The following is a 17,934-nucleotide window of genomic DNA, read 5'->3' as shown; positions in this document are numbered from 1 at the left end:
AAAAAAGAGGAAAACTTTCAAAACTCTTGCCCCAAACCCTCTTTAGAAGTCTATTTTTCTATATGTTAGCTGTTGCTATTGCACTTAATGTCCGTCATAATACAGGGCATTATTCATCAACAATCCAATAGAAATGATACTGTTAAAATGACACAGACAGCATTAATCTGACTCTCTCCCTCCGGCAAAGAAGTTTCCATTCTGAGCTGACAACATAATACTTTAATAGTTACTCTGTCGTTACATTCACTGTAGCAGTATACCTGTTTTATGGATTTTTTTTAAGAGCTAGAAACGCTAAGTAATAAAATTAATGAAACCTGCATTTCATTTATCTGCTTGACAATTGGGGTCCTGGTATTGTGTATGCTGACTGTCAACCTGTAATGGCTGTCTGGGACACCTCACTGTAAGAAAAGCCAGGCCTGCTTCACCTGCTATATCAAGTCAAAATCTCTGCTTCAGAGCAGGGCCACTGTATGGCTGATATTACACTGTTGTCCAGTGGTGAACCCACAGCAAATCACCCAATTAAAACCCACGTTTTTGTTTTCAGCAAGAATTTTCTGAATGAGAGAAATAAAAATAGAAGTTAGATGTTTGATTGTATGATGTGTGATTGACAAGGATCTCTAAAACTAAAAAGTATTTGTATTAATATTATTATTTTTTAAACACAAACCTAAGTACAATAACTTAAAACTGAAACTAGTTATTATATGTTGTTAACAACTATTGTAACTGCAGTTGTAACCACTGACCTACATTATGAACAGATAATTCAAAAAGTTGTTTATTAAATACTGTCTGGTTATTGATTAACTGTACTAAAAATCAGATAGTGGCTTCTTCATGTTGCTCTACTGTTTTGCTCCACATTGATCACAGCAGCGGATACTCAAGAAGGACATTTAATAAACTGGACTAGTCTTGTAAGATTTTACGAAGTACAGATTACGGTATTCGCATGATAACAGAGCCATCGTCGCGATGAAGTCCATGTCCAAGGTAAATAAAGTATTTGTACAGCAGATGCAACACGCCAGAGGCCTATTTCAGGCGAGTTAGTCAGCCAGTTTTGAGAACCTAGCATAAATATGACTTTAAAACAGTTGGGAATTGTGCTTATTGCTTAGCTCTTTTCTAATTATACAGTTCAGTTTTGTTTTGTTTTGTTTTTTTTTTAAAAAGAAAAGAAAACCGCTTTAATGTGGGAACTTTGACCTTGACTTAACCTTTAGTGCTTTTTCTTTCTTTTGAGCTGTGCTGCTTGTCTTCATGAAAAGCCAATAAAACTAGCAAACTAACATCTTCCAAACGCCTTCTTCTACTGGACAAGCCACACTCTCAAGCAGGACAAAGAAAGGAAGAAAAATCTCCTTATTAAAGAACTTGGGCTGTACTTTGTGCACTCTTTTACCATCCATTTTTTCGTCACTGTTATTTAGGTGGCCAACATTGGTTCGGACTTGCATAGGCTAACATTGTCTCTTAACGTAAATTAGCCGCTGCTTGCTAACAACGTTAAATGCTACTTACTTATTTATGATTTCATGCTTTAATTTTAAAGAAATACTCCCCGATGCATAACAATTAAGAATAACTGTAAAAACATGGAAGCAAAAGGCAGCTGAAGCTGATGCCAACGCTGGCATCGGTATTGGATTGATACTGACGCAATAGGATCGATATCTTGATGCATGCTCAGTCATCCAGGTAAGTAAATCTCCAAAAGTTGATTCTGTTCATCTGGAGGTAGCGTTTTGTGGGAGAAACATTTCTCCCACAAAACTGGACCTCCCAGCCCATTGTTCCTTCAGTGGGCTAGTTTCAGTCATTATGCAATGTACCATTTATAAGATTGGGGAAACCTGCAGTCAGCTGAGACTGAAGAAGTCACCTGGATGAGTGATGAAACGTTTCTCCCACAAAACACTATGTCCAGATGAACAGAATCAACTTTTGGAGAATAGGATCGATACTTTGCTTCTATTCTCCAATACAGTATGTTGCCCATTAAATTTTCTTAAATAAATTATTTGTTTAAATGGAAAAATAGAGCTCAAACATGCATTGTGAAACATTTATTAGCCTTTTTGTGCTGACTGTATAGTCTTTAACCTATATACATAGCAAACACTAACCCAAAGCGATTTAGAGTCTCAAAAAATGTCTGTGAAGGTTCTCAGTCATCCAGGTCATCGTAGTCAAATGAGCTTGCAAAGAAAAGGGTCTGGACTTCTTTAAGTTGCTTTCGCATGATATCATAATGATAAGGTGGGGGGCCAGGTTTCACAATGAGCTCAACTGAAAACCTGGCTGATTGGGACCCACACCCATTTTCACACCTTGGCTCATCAGGGGGTCCTTTCGTCCCTCTGTGGGGGGTTACTCCCACTAGGTTTAAATCTGGGACTCCCCACCATTTGACCTTAGAACTGAAGAAGCTTCTCGGATGAGAGGCGAAACGTCTTCAAGCAACTTAAAGAAGTCCAGACGCTTTTCTTTGCAAGCTCAGTCTCAAAAAATATTTTTTTAAATAACCAATTTTTGTGGAAAGTGGAAATCACAAAAACTTTGTAATCATTAAAATGTCACTGTCACACAACACACTGTCACTCCCCTACATAAGCTGCCTTTATAGGTTAAAAGTATTCGTATTGGTATCGGCAGGACCTGCACCATATTCACTTGGTATCGGATCGATAACAAAATTTGCAGTATGACACGGCGCCAGTCAGCAGCGTTAGACGCTGACGTCAGTCACGGTTAGGAAAATCCAGCCAATCGCAAACGACAGCGCGCGAAGGCGGGGCAGCACGGGGCGGCACGGGGGGGGGGGGAATACAAACACCCAGGGTGCGTGTGTCAGTTGAAGCTTAAAGGAAAGGGGCTTGAAGGGAAAGCAAACACGGAAACTTTTCTGACAATATCACCGCTGAACAACTGGTAACTGCTGATATACTTTATCTGCTCCCCGTGCAGCTAGGAGCGTCTAATTGCTGAACTTCTTTTCTTTCTTTTTCATCTTTTAGATAACGCTTCAGCTTCAACGGTGCGCTCGTGACATAACAAACATGTCCCAGCAGGCAGTGAACGGGGTCTCGCACCGGGGCAGGGTGCTGACTTTGGACAGCATGAACCCCAACGTTAAGCGGGTGGAGTACGCGGTCCGCGGACCCATCGTCCAGCGGGCGGTGCAGATAGAGAAGGAGCTGAAGGAGGTAAAGTGGAGCCAAAGTTGGACAAAGCAGGAGAAAAGCGCGAACTGAGTTAAGAGTATCGCTGAGGTGGCACTCAGGAGGGAATTGGGTTTCAAAAGAATGGCTTGTTAATTTAAAGCTATGTGCTTTAAAGTGCGGGTTCTAACGTGGTTTTTTTTAAGTGTTAAATCATATTTCCCGTGTTTTTTTTAATTGTTTGTTGTTGTTTTTGTTTGTTTTAGCCAAGGGGAAGACACGGTTATGCAGTTATGTACATACCCAGCTGTTGAAACTATTAAACAGCTGGAATCTAACTCTACACAGTCATAGGTCACACCTGTTGGAAATACCCCCATTATATATAAGCCCAGAAATTATTAAGATTGCCTCATATTAGATTTTGGCACTCAGTAAGTAAAAAGTGTAATTTTTCGACTCTGTTTCCTCCTGATACAGTTACAAAATAATAATTCAGGGCAGGCTTTGTGCATGAGATGCTTGACTTTTGCTGACTGGCTCAGGGAGTGGAAGCAGGACATTCAGGGCAGGTCAGCATTCAAAATGTTTGCATGCGCCACAATGAGCTTGTCGCCCTCTGCTCGTCTTACATTCAACAGGGCAATATTGATTTACTGTGCTCCCCTTAGGAAGTACAGCTAGGCTGAACAAGCTGTCTTTTGAAAGCTGTAACGCAACCCTCGGCTCTGCAGTTATGTCCTCTTCACGAGACACGTGATGAGCCTGCGGGGACGGCTCTGGCCTTCTTTGAGTACACTTTGCTCTCATCTTGCCAGAGGCGGCCAAAGGATCCAAAAGGATGTGTATAATACAAAGGGTTATTACATAAGAGGAGAGGGTGCACTCTCTGTCCTCCTTTGTTTCTTTCTGGGTTTACCCACCTCCCTTCTGCACGCGGGGGAGAGGTTTCATTGAACTGAGCTGCAGCTGTGAGGCCCAGCAGCCTCAGAGGCCTTTCTGTGCAAGGAGCCTTATAACAAGCAGCCCCCCCCCCCCAGTTCTGGTGAAATGTGGCCTCACTTCTCTGGTTGTCAAATTGTTCTTCTTTGCTTATTGAAGCCAAAGCAAATCCTGCAAAAAAAAACTTTTCCCAGAAGTCATGACAAAGTTGACTGGTCATCTATTGGTGAGCTTCCTGTCAAATCTTTTAACTGGAACACTTACTGACAACTCAGCAGATATTATGCGTGTGTGCGTCTGTGTGATAATGACCCAGACATCTGGCAGAACAGTGCCCACAGTGCTAATTCAAGCATGAACCTAAGCTTCTGGCAGTTCTTCACTTCCTGTCATAATAAAAGGGTGACAATACACCAGTAGAACGGGGGAAAAGAGCCCATCTATTACTGTAAACAGTTCTTTAATTTTCTTTTACTGAAATGAACATTGAGTGCATTTCAGTAAAATTTACTTTGATAAACCACATGATTAAAGCAACAAGGTTATTTTCCACTTTGCCTTAGTTATAGCTTGAATGAACCATGTTCCAGTTACTCTAGCACAGTTAAGCATAGAGAACAAAGAGTCCAAACTACAGCTGTTGTAAGTGAAATAACATTCACGATGACTGTCAGGCCTGTTGTCCCACAGGCTTTCTTGGCCTGGTCTGCAGGTCTGGTCTGCGTAATATTCACCTGGTGCTGACTGAGCAGGAGAAACGGAGCAGCGAGCCGGGGAACCAACTGGCTCCTATTCTACCCGGAGAACAGCAGTCTCTTTGTTGCTCGAGAATGGGGGCTAAAAAGGAAAAGTGCTGCATCCCGTTACTTAGATTCCAATCAAGCTCTTATCTGACAAAATCCTAACTCAAAGGACATTTGAAAGCTTGCTCTTGATATTATTCAAGAACACAAAAATGACTAATAGTGACTTGGTTTCAAGGAAAATACTTTCAGTTGAACTTAGAGGCAGGTTGCTTGCTGTTTTGTCATGTAGAGCACAGTGAATCATGGCAAGAATAATGTAAACAGCAGTTTGTTTGTTGTGTGTATGTAGTTGTTTAACCCAAAGGACAACTTAAACTACAGTAAGGTAAGGTGTATATTACCACAATATAGTCCACTTATTTTGGTGAATGTTAAGAAGTAAATAAGACCCAAAATGAATGTTGGGTTGAGTTTACCAGCAATTTTTGTTTTCTTTCTGTAGCTATTTAGAAATGTAGTGAAACGTAACATTATTTCATCATGATAAAAACAATGCCCAATCATTTTCATAGATTAAAATTATCCTTTTGGTAATTTTGGTTAACAGAAATCTTCTGTTTTGTCTTAATTATCTTATAAATGGTTAATATGTTCAAACCTGAAGCCTTTCACTGGTGAAAGTCCAAAATCTCTTGAGGTAAGGAATTACATATAGGAAAAGCCGTGTAGAACCCATCTGAGGCAGGTTTCAGAATAGACAGTGGCTGCAGTTCTGCAGAAAACAAAACAAGTTCCCAAGATTTTTTGGGAGGTGCAAGAATTGGTGCGAGCCAGTAGAATGAGAACAGCATGTCCTGAATTTCAGAACCACAAAGACAGTTTACATAAACAGGGTGCAGTAAGCTCCGATGTACTTCTGGAACTGCTCTGTGGATTTTTTTCTTTTTATGTTCTTTGTGTTGTTGTTTTTTTTATTGTATTACTAGATAATAAAATGTTGTATCCTTGCCTGAAATGCTAATTAAAGGCCACTTGTGGAAGTGTTTGGTAAAGTTAAATGGCCACACAGCAGTGCACGGATACTGTCGCCTCACGACAAGAACATTCCTGGGCTGAGCCTCCTGGTACGCTGGGGCCTTTTTGTGTACTGCATGTTCACTCTGTGCTTGCATGACTTCCTCCCATAGTCCAAACAAATGCTTCTCAGGTTAAATGGATTTCTAAATTGGCTATAGGCGTCAAATGAGAATGTGTGGTTGTCTCTCTTGATGGTTTGGTGACTGGATGTACCCTGCCTCTTACCCACAGTTATGAAAAAGGATATACCACTTCCCCCTTTGAGTGAAGTGTGGATGTACTATGTAGTTGTGTTTATATCACAATGCAATACAAACTGGGGATTTGCAGTTTTCTAATTGTATTTCAGACAAACCTTCAGTGAAGGCTTAGTACAGTTTTCACTTTAGTTTTATGACTGGCCCAGGCTGTCCAAAGTAACAGAGGACATCTGTTATCACATGTCCTCCTCTAATTAACAGCAAAGGGTGGTGCATGTTGTGATCAGTAAATAGACAAATGGGCTCCAGACCAGCGTGTGCATAATTTGGTTAGGTGAAATAGTTGACGAGGAAGGGTTCAAATAAAATGAAGGTGGACAATGAGGTGGACAGAAGCAGAAAATGGTTTGGATAAATAGAGGAATGAAATGAAGAGGACTCAAGAGTGTCTTATAATTGGATTCAGCCTGCAATTTGTGAGTGAAACCCCAACATCAACAATAGCAAATGACGTTTTTGTGTGTCTGGTAGCCCTGGCAGCAGGACTGTGCCCTTCCAGGCCAGCACTTTTGCGCTGCAGCCCAAACTACAGTCTGTACCAGAGCCTTTGTAAAACAAAAACTTCTAATGGTGAGAAGATCCATGTGAGGTTTATGAGGGGACAAAAAGCTCTATGTGAGATGAATACAAGGACTTCTGATTTGAGAGATTATCTCATCAGGCCTGGGAATGCCTCAGAATCCCCCAGGAGCAAATGGAAAGTGTTGCTAGGGGTAAGGGCCTCTAGAATATCCTTCTTGGTCTGCTGCCACCATGATCTGACTCCCGATAACCTCAAAATTTTCAAAAGAAGTGCAAACCAAATAGGGAAAATGAAAAATACAACACTGCTTAAAAGTTAAAGGCACTGCAGCTAAAACCGTAACCAAAAGCAAACATTGCACATGAAAAAAGAAGATAAGCCTAATAATATCGAAGAACAAGGTGACTGACTTTAACTGCAGTTGTAAATTCCATGACATTAGTGTGTTCATTAATGATTACATGTATTCTTACAGCTCCTGAGACAAGTGTAGCCTGTACATTTGAACCCGTGGCTCTGTTAAACATGCTTGGGTGGAAGTAAACATAAAAAAAACATAATTCATGCTTGGCTTGCTTTCTACTCTTATGGTGTCAGCAAGTACAAGCTTTTATTGCTTTAAAGGATTACATGACAATACCAGTGCTTAAAGGGCAAAGAAATGCTAGCGCTCAGGACTGGTGACTAAGGCTACGTTCACACTGCAGGCGAAAGCGCATCAAATCCGATTTTTTTGACCCATATCCGATCATGGTATGACAGTGTGAATGGCACAAATCCGATATTTTCAAATCCGATCTGGGTCACTTTCGTATGTGGTACTGAATCCGATACATATCTGATGTTTTAGAAAGCGACTGCTGTTTGAACGGTCACGTCGCATTAAATCCGTCTTTTACGTCACTGACACAAGACAGACGCCAATTATCAGCGCCGGAGAAGACATCGCGAATGCTTCCTGGCCATCCAGTGTAGATGTTAGTGAAACTGTTGGGAAGACAACGTGAACATTTTATTTGTACTGTATAATCTGCAGATTCTGACAGAAACCTGCAACTATCCTTTGAAGCACCGCTCCTCTCTAAAACAGCAATAAGGATAATTATTAGGTTATTTACATTACTTAAAGCAAAAATTGGGAAACGTAAAGTCCGAAGTCTTTATATTAAGGGCCATCAGTCAAACAATATTGTTTGCTCTGGGTCTAAACAGAGCGCGTTGTGTGTGACATCTTCTTTTGGGCATGTCGGCCGCTTTGAGCGTTCACACTAGGGAGGCATTTTATTTGTAGTGCGAACAAGCAGACAAAAAAATCGGATTTGATCAAAAAATTGGAATTGAGCATTAAGACCTGCAGTGTGAAGGTAGCCTAAATGTCTGTCATGTATATGCTTGTCAGAAAGAAAACCTTCTCTTGTGATCGTGTTGAAATGGTGATCCCGTTCTCATACAGACTTTATTATTTAGTAGTTTGAGATTTTATGTGTAGTAATCAGTTATATGCTTGTAAGCTATAACCTGAGGTTGCTCAGATTAGGAGCACAGCAAAGGTGATTTGTGATGTACCTCTTGGAGTTACTTTGCAATTCTCAATCCTGCTTCCTATGAGTCTTTGTTTTAATCTCTCCCTACAAAGAGTCTCTTATGCCGGGTATGCTTCTCATCTGCTCTTCTCCAGATGTCAGTTATGATGTAATAACCATAATCATTTTAACCATGATTGATGTTGGATGTCAAAAGAAGGAACGGAGAAAAAGACAGGGAAAACAGTAACGTTTCTGCTTTACCTTTGCTCACTTGTTTCCTCCTCACTTACTCCTTTTTTACACGTCCAAACTTGTTTAGTGAGCATATGTTCCTAGAATTAACAATGCAAACGTTTTTTTTTTCACACTTTGTTCAGTCACTGATATCAGGTACCTTTCTCTGTTTTGTTCCAGGGAGCGAAGAAACCTTTCACAGAAGTCATCAAGGCCAACATAGGTGACGCCCACGCTATGGGTCAGAAACCAATTACATTTTTCAGACAGGTTAGACCACTCTCTTGGTTAAAGCTTACAATCTGTTAATGCTTGTGTTTTTGCTAAGTAGGACGGACTCATAATTACAGAAGGAAACAAAACTGTATGACAGAAAACCCAAAACAACCCTAAAGCCACATATGAAATAATGTTGAAGCAACACATTCCCGCCGAAGAAATATTTAGTGGCCAGCTCCTTGTTAGTCTTGCAATTTAGGTCATATATTATGAAACTGGTGTAGCATGGTGGTGCAGTGGCTAGCACTGTCACCTCACAGCAAGAAGGTTCTCAGTTTAAACCATATGAAGCTTCCATGTTCTTCTTGGGCCTCTGGGTTTCCCCCAGATGCCCAAAAGCCATAGATGTCTATGTCATATACACAGTACTTTCAGCACTAAGATAAAAGTACTCAAATAGAAGCTTAATGGTGGCATTTTAGTGTAACTTTTGATATTGGATTTAAAATTAAAAAACATGAACAATAAATGCTTAACTTTGCAAATAATTACAGATTGAATAAGTCACAGTGGTCACAGTTGTGGGACATGTAGTGATTTTTGTTCTTTTCCTCTCAGGTCTTGGCTCTCTGCTCTTATCCAGCACTGTTGGAAGATAGCAAGTTTCCTGAGGATGCCAAGCAAAGAGCACGGCGCATTCTTGAGGCCTGCGGAGGCCACAGTATAGGTTAGACAACTCCCCCTCACTACACCAACCACATTCTCTGTCCCAGTCCTTCAGCACTAGCATCTACGTCTATTTGTCTGCTTATCAATCATTAATTTGGACAGTCTGATCTCTGTGTTAACTGGTCAACTAAATATGTTACTTGTTAAACAAAGTTCATTGTCATATCATTAGGGGCCTACAGTGCTAGCCAGGGGATCGAGTGCATCCGTCAGGATGTGGCGCGCTACATCGAGAAAAGAGACGGTGGCATCCCCTCCAACCCCGACAACATCTACCTCTCCACTGGGGCCAGCGATGCCATTGTGGTATGTGCTGACTCACTTTGCTGCTGTACAAATGGCAACTGAGGACAGGTGCTTTAGTCAGCTTTTGTTAAATATATACTTATCTGTACTTTGTACATCTCTAATACTACTCCACCCACAGACCTTTGTCTGTCTCACTTTTTTGCAACCCAATCAGGCTGCTGAATGACCTTAAAATACCCTAACTCCTGCACTAAAGATCCTGCAGTATGAAACTTGTTTTTCCCCAATATGTTTCTATGTAGGTGTTAAAGTTTGTCTCCCAACAAAATTGATTGTTTGTACTCTTCTTTTTAATGTACACAATCAACCCAACAGTCCATACATAGTCTCCATAATAACAACACTCCACTCTCCTCCTTTTTCTCTTTACACCTTCCAATCCAAGACCATATTGAAGTTGCTGGTGTGTGGGGAGGGTCGTGACCGAACAGGAGTGATGATCTCCATCCCCCAGTACCCTCTGTACTCAGCTGCCCTGGCAGACCTGGGCGCTGTCCAGATAAATTACTACCTGGACGAAGACAACTGTTGGAGTCTGAACATCACAGAGCTCAGGAGAGCGCTCAGTGCCGCGAGGGAGCACTGCAATCCTCGTGTCCTCTGCATCATCAACCCCGGAAACCCCACTGGTACACTTCTTTGCAGTTTCTCCATGTGACGTTAAGAAGCTGCTGATGTTTTAGAGTCTTGTTGTGTATGTGTGGACCAAAACCAAACCTAGTTAACAATAATATTTGATCTTGGACAGTTAAGACTTCAAAGACATTTAGTTTATTCTCTCTGTCTTCACACACTTCTCCTAATTATCAAACTCTCTGCCCTGTGTGACAGGTCAGGTCCAGAGCAGGCAGTGCATCGAAGATGTGATCCGATTTGCTAAAGAGGAACATCTCTTCCTCATGGCCGATGAAGTACGTATTTCACATTCTGTTTTGTGTCCGAGTGCAAACTTTTACGCTTTAAAGGTTTCTTTCAAACTTACTGCACTGCAGCAGTTGTTTCTTTTACTTTGCTAATATTTTATCATATACACCAAAAGGGTGTGAGAAAAATGTCTTTGATGTTTATAATATAATGAAGTGTTATTAATGTTAATAAAGCCATGTTTATTTTATTTTTTTAGGTCTACCAGGATAATGTATACGCAGAGGGCTGCCAGTTTCACTCTTTTAAGAAAGTTCTGTTTGAGATGGGACCGGAGTACTCAAACACAGTGGAAATGGCTTCGTTCCACTCCACCTCCAAATGTTACATGGGAGAGTGAGTATCTCACACAGATACAGCCACACACATGCACACGCCATAAATATAAAGAAAATAAAGTGAAAGCCAGTAAATATGAGTGGAAGCAGTAAACAAGATTAAAATACACTAAAAAAAAGAATTTTGTTACATATACACAATGTAAAATTTTACATTTATTAGTATCTAATTAAGTGAAATTGACTTGATTGCTTTTCTGGTTATACAAAGCATATTCTCTTAATGATTCATTGTTTGAATAAATAAACCTTTGATTTTATATATTTCAGCTGCATTTTACTCAACATAATTACTTCACGTTTTCATTGGGGGTTTATGGTTGAGTTTTACAGATGCTTATTAGTAATGCACCTCAACTAAAACCAATAAACAAGCACGAAAACCCCACAGGGCAGCTGAAAATGGTCCTTGGAGTTGTTAATCCTTGTTGACGTGTACATCTCCTTCAGTTAGAGCAAACTTTACCTTCCTTGTCTCTGTTTGTTTTCTAGGTGTGGATTCCGTGGAGGATACATGGAGGTCATCAACTTGGACCCTGAAGTGAAAGCCCAACTCGTAAAACTAGTGTCTGTGCGTCTGTGTCCACCAGTCCCCGGACAGGCCCTACTGGATCTCGTGGTGAACCCCCCACAGCCTGATGAGCCCTCTTATGCCACTTTTATGAAGGTCTGAGTGTATGCAAACAGAATTAACTAGTGCAAACATCGCCTCACCTAATCTACACACAAAAGCTGTGTTAGGTTTGATAAAGTTCTCAGGTGGCACTCGGTCAGATCAGGTTTTGAAATTTGAACATACAATCAGAGCTGTTTTGTTTCACATCTTCTGGATTTCTACTCATTGTGGTCTGGTCTTCATTAAGTCTCAATTATAGATGACCACAATCTGACTAAACAAGTATGCAAACTGGTAACTCCCACAGATGTTCTCTTTAGCTGTTTGTGAGACTTAAACAATGATGAGAAAGGTTTTTGAATCATTCCTTAAAAAACACTCCTGCTATTACATCAGTATTTGTGGTGTCCGGATTGAGCTGCCCTGTTCTGGTTACTTCGTCTCAGCTGCTCCATCTTTTTCAATTATTTTCCACTGTTGTTGATTTACTTATGTTGGACTTTTGGTTACTGTCTTTATGCATTACATAACCCTTGGATGTGTCATGGACTACTGCCCCGAGAGGCGCCTGTAAAAAATTTTTATTGTTTCATCAGTGAGTCCAAGGGATTCATGTTCTGAGATAGCAAAATGTCCTGTAACCATTCTGCTCCATGCTTCATGATCCAGAGTTAAGATGAACTTTTGGTGTTAGTGTGATGTGTTTGCTGTCTAAAAGTTTTATAGAACATTAATATTATATTTTGAAAACTCATTATTTTTGAAAAGCAGTAGTTTCTTTCATGTTGTCCATTGACATTTTATTTAGTCTGTTGTCTTCTAGCAAGGTGCAGAAATTGCTTCATACCTTTTTTTGAATTACACTTAGTTATGTTTTCGCCCATTTCAAGACTGCGCTCTGTGCTCTTGGCGTGATCTTTCAGTACCCTTTTCTGGGAGATTAGCAGCAGTCTTGAATTACCTTCCTTGTATGCAGTTCGTAAAAATATAAAGTGAACATTACACCCAGGTGTTTGCGAAGGCTTTTGTAACCGTTTTCTAACTTTCGGAGATCTGTAATGCTTTAAACCTTGTTGTAATCAAGGTTCAGTTCACACTGGTCTTTCTTAGGCACAGACTTTCACAACCACACTTTGAGTTGCTTTATTTGCTGGGAAGGCCTCTACTGCAACTCACACTTCCAATCTAATCTCCTTGGTACACCTGACTCCGAGTAGCTTTTAGAGAAGTCAATGTCACAGAGGTTCTCTTAGGTTGGTTTTTCCAGCCTGCTTTGTGAGTAATTAACTCGATGTGTTCAGTGAGGACTTGAAAGACAGCTTGATCATCATTAATGTGCTCATAGCTAGTGCAAACCTTCAGTTGTCTTTGTTGTTGCAGTGTGTAGCTGCGAGTTTTAGCTGTGGGAAAGTCTGATCTTCAATTATTGTGTAGTGAATGGATGGCTACATACAGGTATGCCACCATTGGCCACAATGGGGCTGGTAAACAAACGATTGTTTGTGTTAGATTCAAAGCCTACGTCCTGAATTACACATTGAAACCAGATATACATGTTTTTGTCTACCCAGTATCTTTCCTTACTATTTTATGCAGAATACAAAATAATCATAGTTGGTACTTCACCAAAACCTGGCAAATGAACGCCAAAGTTAAAACAGTACATAGTATCATGTGAACATGGACTGACATAGTAGCATTGTATTTTATTTTAAACGGCTTTCACTCATATAATGCTGACAGTTTTACCTTTTGTTTTCCCTCCAGGAGCGGACGGCAGTGCTATCAGCTCTGGCCGAGAAGGCCCGGCTAACAGAGCAGATCTTCAACACAGTGCCTGGTATCACCTGTAACCCAGTCCAGGGAGCCATGTACACCTTCCCTCGCATCACTCTACCTCAGAAGGCCATTGACAAAGCCAAGGTCTGCTCGATACACCCACTGCATCCCTTGTGTGCAGGCAATTTTGCTTATAAATAAGGTGTGTGTGTGTGCAGGAGTTGGGCCTGGTTCCAGACATGTTCTATTGTATGAGGCTGTTAGATGAGGAGGGAATCTGCCTGGTACCAGGAAGTGGCTTTGGTCAGAGAGAGGGAACCTACCACTTCAGGTCAGTATGGCTAAATTCACACGCTGAGTATGTTCAAATAGTTTTTGCTTAGAAAGATTTCAAAGTGAGAGAAGTGACCTGGAAGTATATGGATGGAAGAGCTGTTGGAATTATCTGAGCAAAAGAGCTCCAGTGTTTCCTTTATTATCTTCTGTAGCACAAAATACTGATATATTATGAAAAACACAAGCCTGTTAAACCCACAGTTGAACTACTAAATCTCCTTCTTGTCAGTTTGTTGCCCTGCATAAAAAATGTAGATTTGTGTAAGCTCTTTAAATCTAACTTGTGAGCAATAATAATTAAAGTGTGTCTGTATGATTTACGTTCATTTCTGGGGTGGGGGGTGGGGGGGTCTTTTGAATGATCATGAATTAATAAAAAAAATATGGGATAAGAGCTAGAGGGAGGGAATTTTCAGTCATAGAAATCCTAGAAAAGGAGTTGATGAGGAGTTATTTACACTCTGCAGCAGTAAAACTTAAAAAAATAATAATACACTTTATTTATTTATTTAGATTTATTTCATTGTTTGGCTATGAGGGACATTTACTAAGCGAGGCAAATTAGCTTGATGCCGCAATCACAGGATCATCTACTAACGGTGTACTAATTTACATACACAGCCAGTTCATTTCAATAATAACCAGCATTGTGCCCAGAGCAGAGCAGATTTGTGGCTCAAAAGCCAGCAGACCCAGTGAAGGAGGGAGTCGGACCAAAATAACACAGTGTAAACGCAGGCCTTAACAACAACAACAACAACCTTTATTTATAGAGCACATTAAAAGCCTAGGCATACCAAAGTGCTTTACAGAAAAACAATTAAATAATACAGTTAAGAGGATTAATATCAAATATAATAAGAACAGCAGACAATGTTCACAGTAGAAAGCCACTAATAAAATGGACTGCAGCACATAGATTATAGCAGACCCAGTGCCGCATGATAGAGAACACCAAGAATAAAGGAATAGTAAAAAGTTAATGCAATAGGTCGCAGTTAACAGTCAGCATTTAACGGGTAGAAAAGGCAAGTTCAAAAAGATAAGTTTTAAGGCGTGCTTTAAAAGAAAGAATAGAATCAGACTCCCGAATGCCAATCGGGAGGCTGTTCCATAACTCAGGTGCAGCAAAGGCAAACGATTGATCGCCTCTAGATTTCAACCGAGATCTGGGCTGAACTAACAATAACTGCGAGGATGACCTTAAAGCCCTGGCAGGGACATAAGGGTTTAAAAGTTCCTTAAGATAGGTTGGTGCAGTATTATTGATAATTTTAAAAGTAAGCAGCAAAATTTTAAATTGAATACGGTGTTTGATAGGCAGCCAATGCAGCTCAGCAAGAACCGGAGTAATATGGTCAAACTTCTTGGTTTTAGTTAGAATACGTGCCGCAGCATTCTGAACTGTCTGTAATCTATGTAGAAGGGTAGCATGGAGACCAGAATAGAGTGAGTTACAGTAGTCTTGACGTTACAAAAGCATGAATGAGCTTTTCTAAGTCATTATACGGGATATAGTGTCTGGCCCTGGAGATGAGACGAAGCTGATAAAAACTAGATCTGACAACAGCAGATACCTGTTTATCAAGTTTAAAGGAGCTGTCAAACAAGACACCCAGATTCCTGACAGTATCAGAGAAAGAACTAGTAAGAAAGCCAAAGGCATCTTGAAGTTTGGCGCGAAGGGCATTACTGCCAAAAATCATGATTTCAGTCTTTTTTTCATTGAGAATAAGAGTATTTGCCAACAGCCATTTCTTGACCTCACTCATGCACTCACGAAAGTTATTTAAAGATAAAGCGAGATCATCTTAAGTATGTGTTTCTTTGTGAAAACAGCAATGTAGTTCAAGCAGAGGCTGAAAAGGAATCAGTGGTTTTCATGAAAGGACAAAGTCTCTGATACAAATTCCCGGGCTCTGTGTGAGGTCCCGTTGGCTGAGACTGAGGTGGTGTTCAGGGTTTATGCAGAGAAGCTCTGCGTTATTACAAACCTTTCCACTGTATAAACTAGGGGTGAGGGGGGGAAATTGATGCAGCGGTGATATTTTGTGTGGCAATATTGTATCAATACAGGGACACCAGATACTGATATTTTATTAGATAACTTAAAGTACTCTCAGAATACTGACCCTATGTCTTTGTTTTTCTAAAAAATTCCAACCTTTGTAATGAAGTAGTAATTTTCATCAGTTCTCATTTATATGACCTAACTAAATCGGTGGGGTAAAAACGTGTGGATTGGTTTAAACCCCACAGCACCCAGTGTGACGTTAGTCTAGTTTGATTCGGTTGTGTTTTAATGCGGTTTCATTCTCTACGCACTTATCAAATTTCTTATCAATTTTACACCTTTCCTTGACATCATGACATTTTTTCATCAAGGTCAAGGTAAAGTGATTAGGAGGTAATTTTTGTACTAGTCAAACGTAACTACCGCCCCCTGCTGTCCACATTCAGAGTTGAAACTTTTCAGGTGTAAACTAAAACAAAAGGACATTTCACTTTGCATTCATTTTTAAGTCATATTGATATATATTCACCAACAAGAGAGAATGAGACATGAGACCACTTATATCTGTTTATTCTGATGTTGCATTACGTTTCTTTCTGTGCCAGTATTTCCATCTTGTTTGCATATGTGCTCCCACTAACACCCTCTGCTTATCCCCAAATCCAATTCCACTCGATCACAAGTTCTCTTGTGACATGAACAGTTTTCTTTAAATATGAACTTTTAACTCTCCTACTGCCCTGCACTAACATTATGCTGAATTGTCTGAATCTAAATACACCTAAGTTTGGGTTTTATTACTCCTTTGCCCTGCTGCTCTTCTATTTGTCTCCCTTCCATCCTGAAGTTTGAGAAGTTAAACTTCTCTATCTTACAATATCAAACACACACACTTCATGACTTCAGGAGAGTTTGTGATCCTGTTCACTTTGTGGCTCACTTGTGCGTGCGGTGACACGTGCCTCATAAGCTTATCACTCATCTAACTGTGAATTTCAGTTGTGCTGCACAGAGGCAGCTGGCACTCTGAAACTCAATCCGAATCTGCAGCTAACTAGTCAGTACCTGCTCAGTCAGTTCATAATGTAAACATTTTGATTTAACTATGGAGAAAGTTTTACCTTACTAATTTATGGCTCAGCGGTGACACCTTGTGTCAGTTTACAGTCACACAGGTTTAAGTCTAAGCAAAGTGTGCATTTATATGAAAACAAACTAGTCAAAATAAAATAATGTAGTTTGTAAAACATGTTGAAAAAAAAGCGTAATTCATTGCAGTTTTTACCTCTCAGCTGTATGAAGCTGATGAGGTGTTATCCTCACCCTGCCACACAGGCAGGGCAGGCAGTGTGGACACAAGGTTTCTGAACATGATAACTGAAGATGAACGTGAACTAGGATTTTCAAATGCATACTACACCTGCACCTCTACTAGGAGGCTGAGGGGTAGCACTGGTGGCCAACAGTATTTAACAAATACTCCTTGATCCAAAAACAAAAAGCTGTATTGGATAAAGCCTGATTGTTTGCACCGTCCTTCTATTACGTAAATCTGATTTCCAGTTCTACAGCACCTCTACCGATACCTTTATCATTAATCTGAACCCACCTTTTCTCCGTCCAGAATGACCATCCTGCCGCCAACTGAGAAGCTGAAGGTGGTACTGCAGAAGATCCGGGAGTTCCAGTTGCGCTTCACACAAGAGTTTTCTTAATGGTCCCACATCTCAAGACCCAACTGTTCAGTGCCAGTATCATTAAGTACCTTTACGTGACTGAGGCAGAAGCCCCGTTCATGTTGGTACAGCACATGAAGATGATGTCAATAAGTTTTACTACATGATGCACTTTCTTAAAGTATTGCCCTGCAGGTTTTTAATGTTCAAACTGATGATAGTACTGATTGTCTCTGCAGTTTCTTACTCTGCTGGTGCATCCCTCTCCTGCCAATTCATTTTAAGGGATTACTTGATTAACTAACCGTTGTTTTATGCCCCTGCCACGTTGAGGCGTACTCTCTGGGCTGTTCACATGTCTCAGAATGTAGCCAATTGTATTAGTAATTGTTTTAATTGTTCTTAAATGTAATTAAAACCAAACACTTGTTTTCTGAAACTGCGTGCAGTGCCTGTTCCTATATTTGCAACACATTCTCTGGCATGACTTGTATCCATTAAACAAAC

The 17,934-nt window shown here is 40.3% G+C and overlaps 1 protein-coding gene across 2 annotated transcripts; it reads left to right on the top strand.

Annotated features, from left to right (window-relative positions):
* Positions 1-817: 817 nt before the first annotated feature.
* On the top strand, positions 818-17,866 carry LOC147321875 (alanine aminotransferase 2-like). Of its 2 annotated transcripts, none has more exons than XM_086306054.1 (12): positions 818-1,008; positions 3,036-3,224; positions 8,668-8,757; positions 9,325-9,433; positions 9,608-9,741; positions 10,130-10,373; positions 10,576-10,655; positions 10,868-11,004; positions 11,499-11,673; positions 13,390-13,545; positions 13,620-13,732; positions 17,376-17,866. In XM_086306054.1, exons 1-12 carry the CDS (start codon positions 991-993, stop codon positions 17,464-17,466), a joined length of 1,536 nt encoding a protein of 511 aa, XP_086162180.1. In that variant the 5' UTR covers positions 818-990; the 3' UTR covers positions 17,467-17,866. The 2 variants fall into 2 exon arrangements, with proteins under 2 accessions (XP_086162180.1, XP_086162181.1); XM_086306055.1 differs by lacking the exon at positions 818-1,008 and adding an exon at positions 2,833-2,949.
* Positions 17,867-17,934: the final 68 nt, after the last annotated feature.

This window comes from Aulonocara sp. 'chitande type north' Nkhata Bay, linkage group LG9 (assembly GCF_057382095.1).
Source record: "Aulonocara sp. 'chitande type north' Nkhata Bay isolate Kocher_YH1m ecotype deep benthic linkage group LG9, A_spYH_male_GT1.1, whole genome shotgun sequence".
NCBI lineage: Eukaryota > Metazoa > Chordata > Actinopteri > Cichliformes > Cichlidae > Aulonocara > Aulonocara sp. 'chitande type north' Nkhata Bay.
This window is presented reverse-complemented; position numbering and strand designations above follow the sequence as displayed.

Excerpts from the sequence above, each read along its gene's own strand:
- LOC147321875 (XM_086306054.1), top strand. Across the intron at positions 9,742-10,129 it reads GGGCCAGCGATGCCATTGTG|ACCATATTGAAGTTGCTGGT; the intron begins GTATGTGCTGAC and ends TTCCAATCCAAG. Across the intron at positions 10,656-10,867 it reads TCTTCCTCATGGCCGATGAA|GTCTACCAGGATAATGTATA; the intron begins GTACGTATTTCA and ends TTATTTTTTTAG.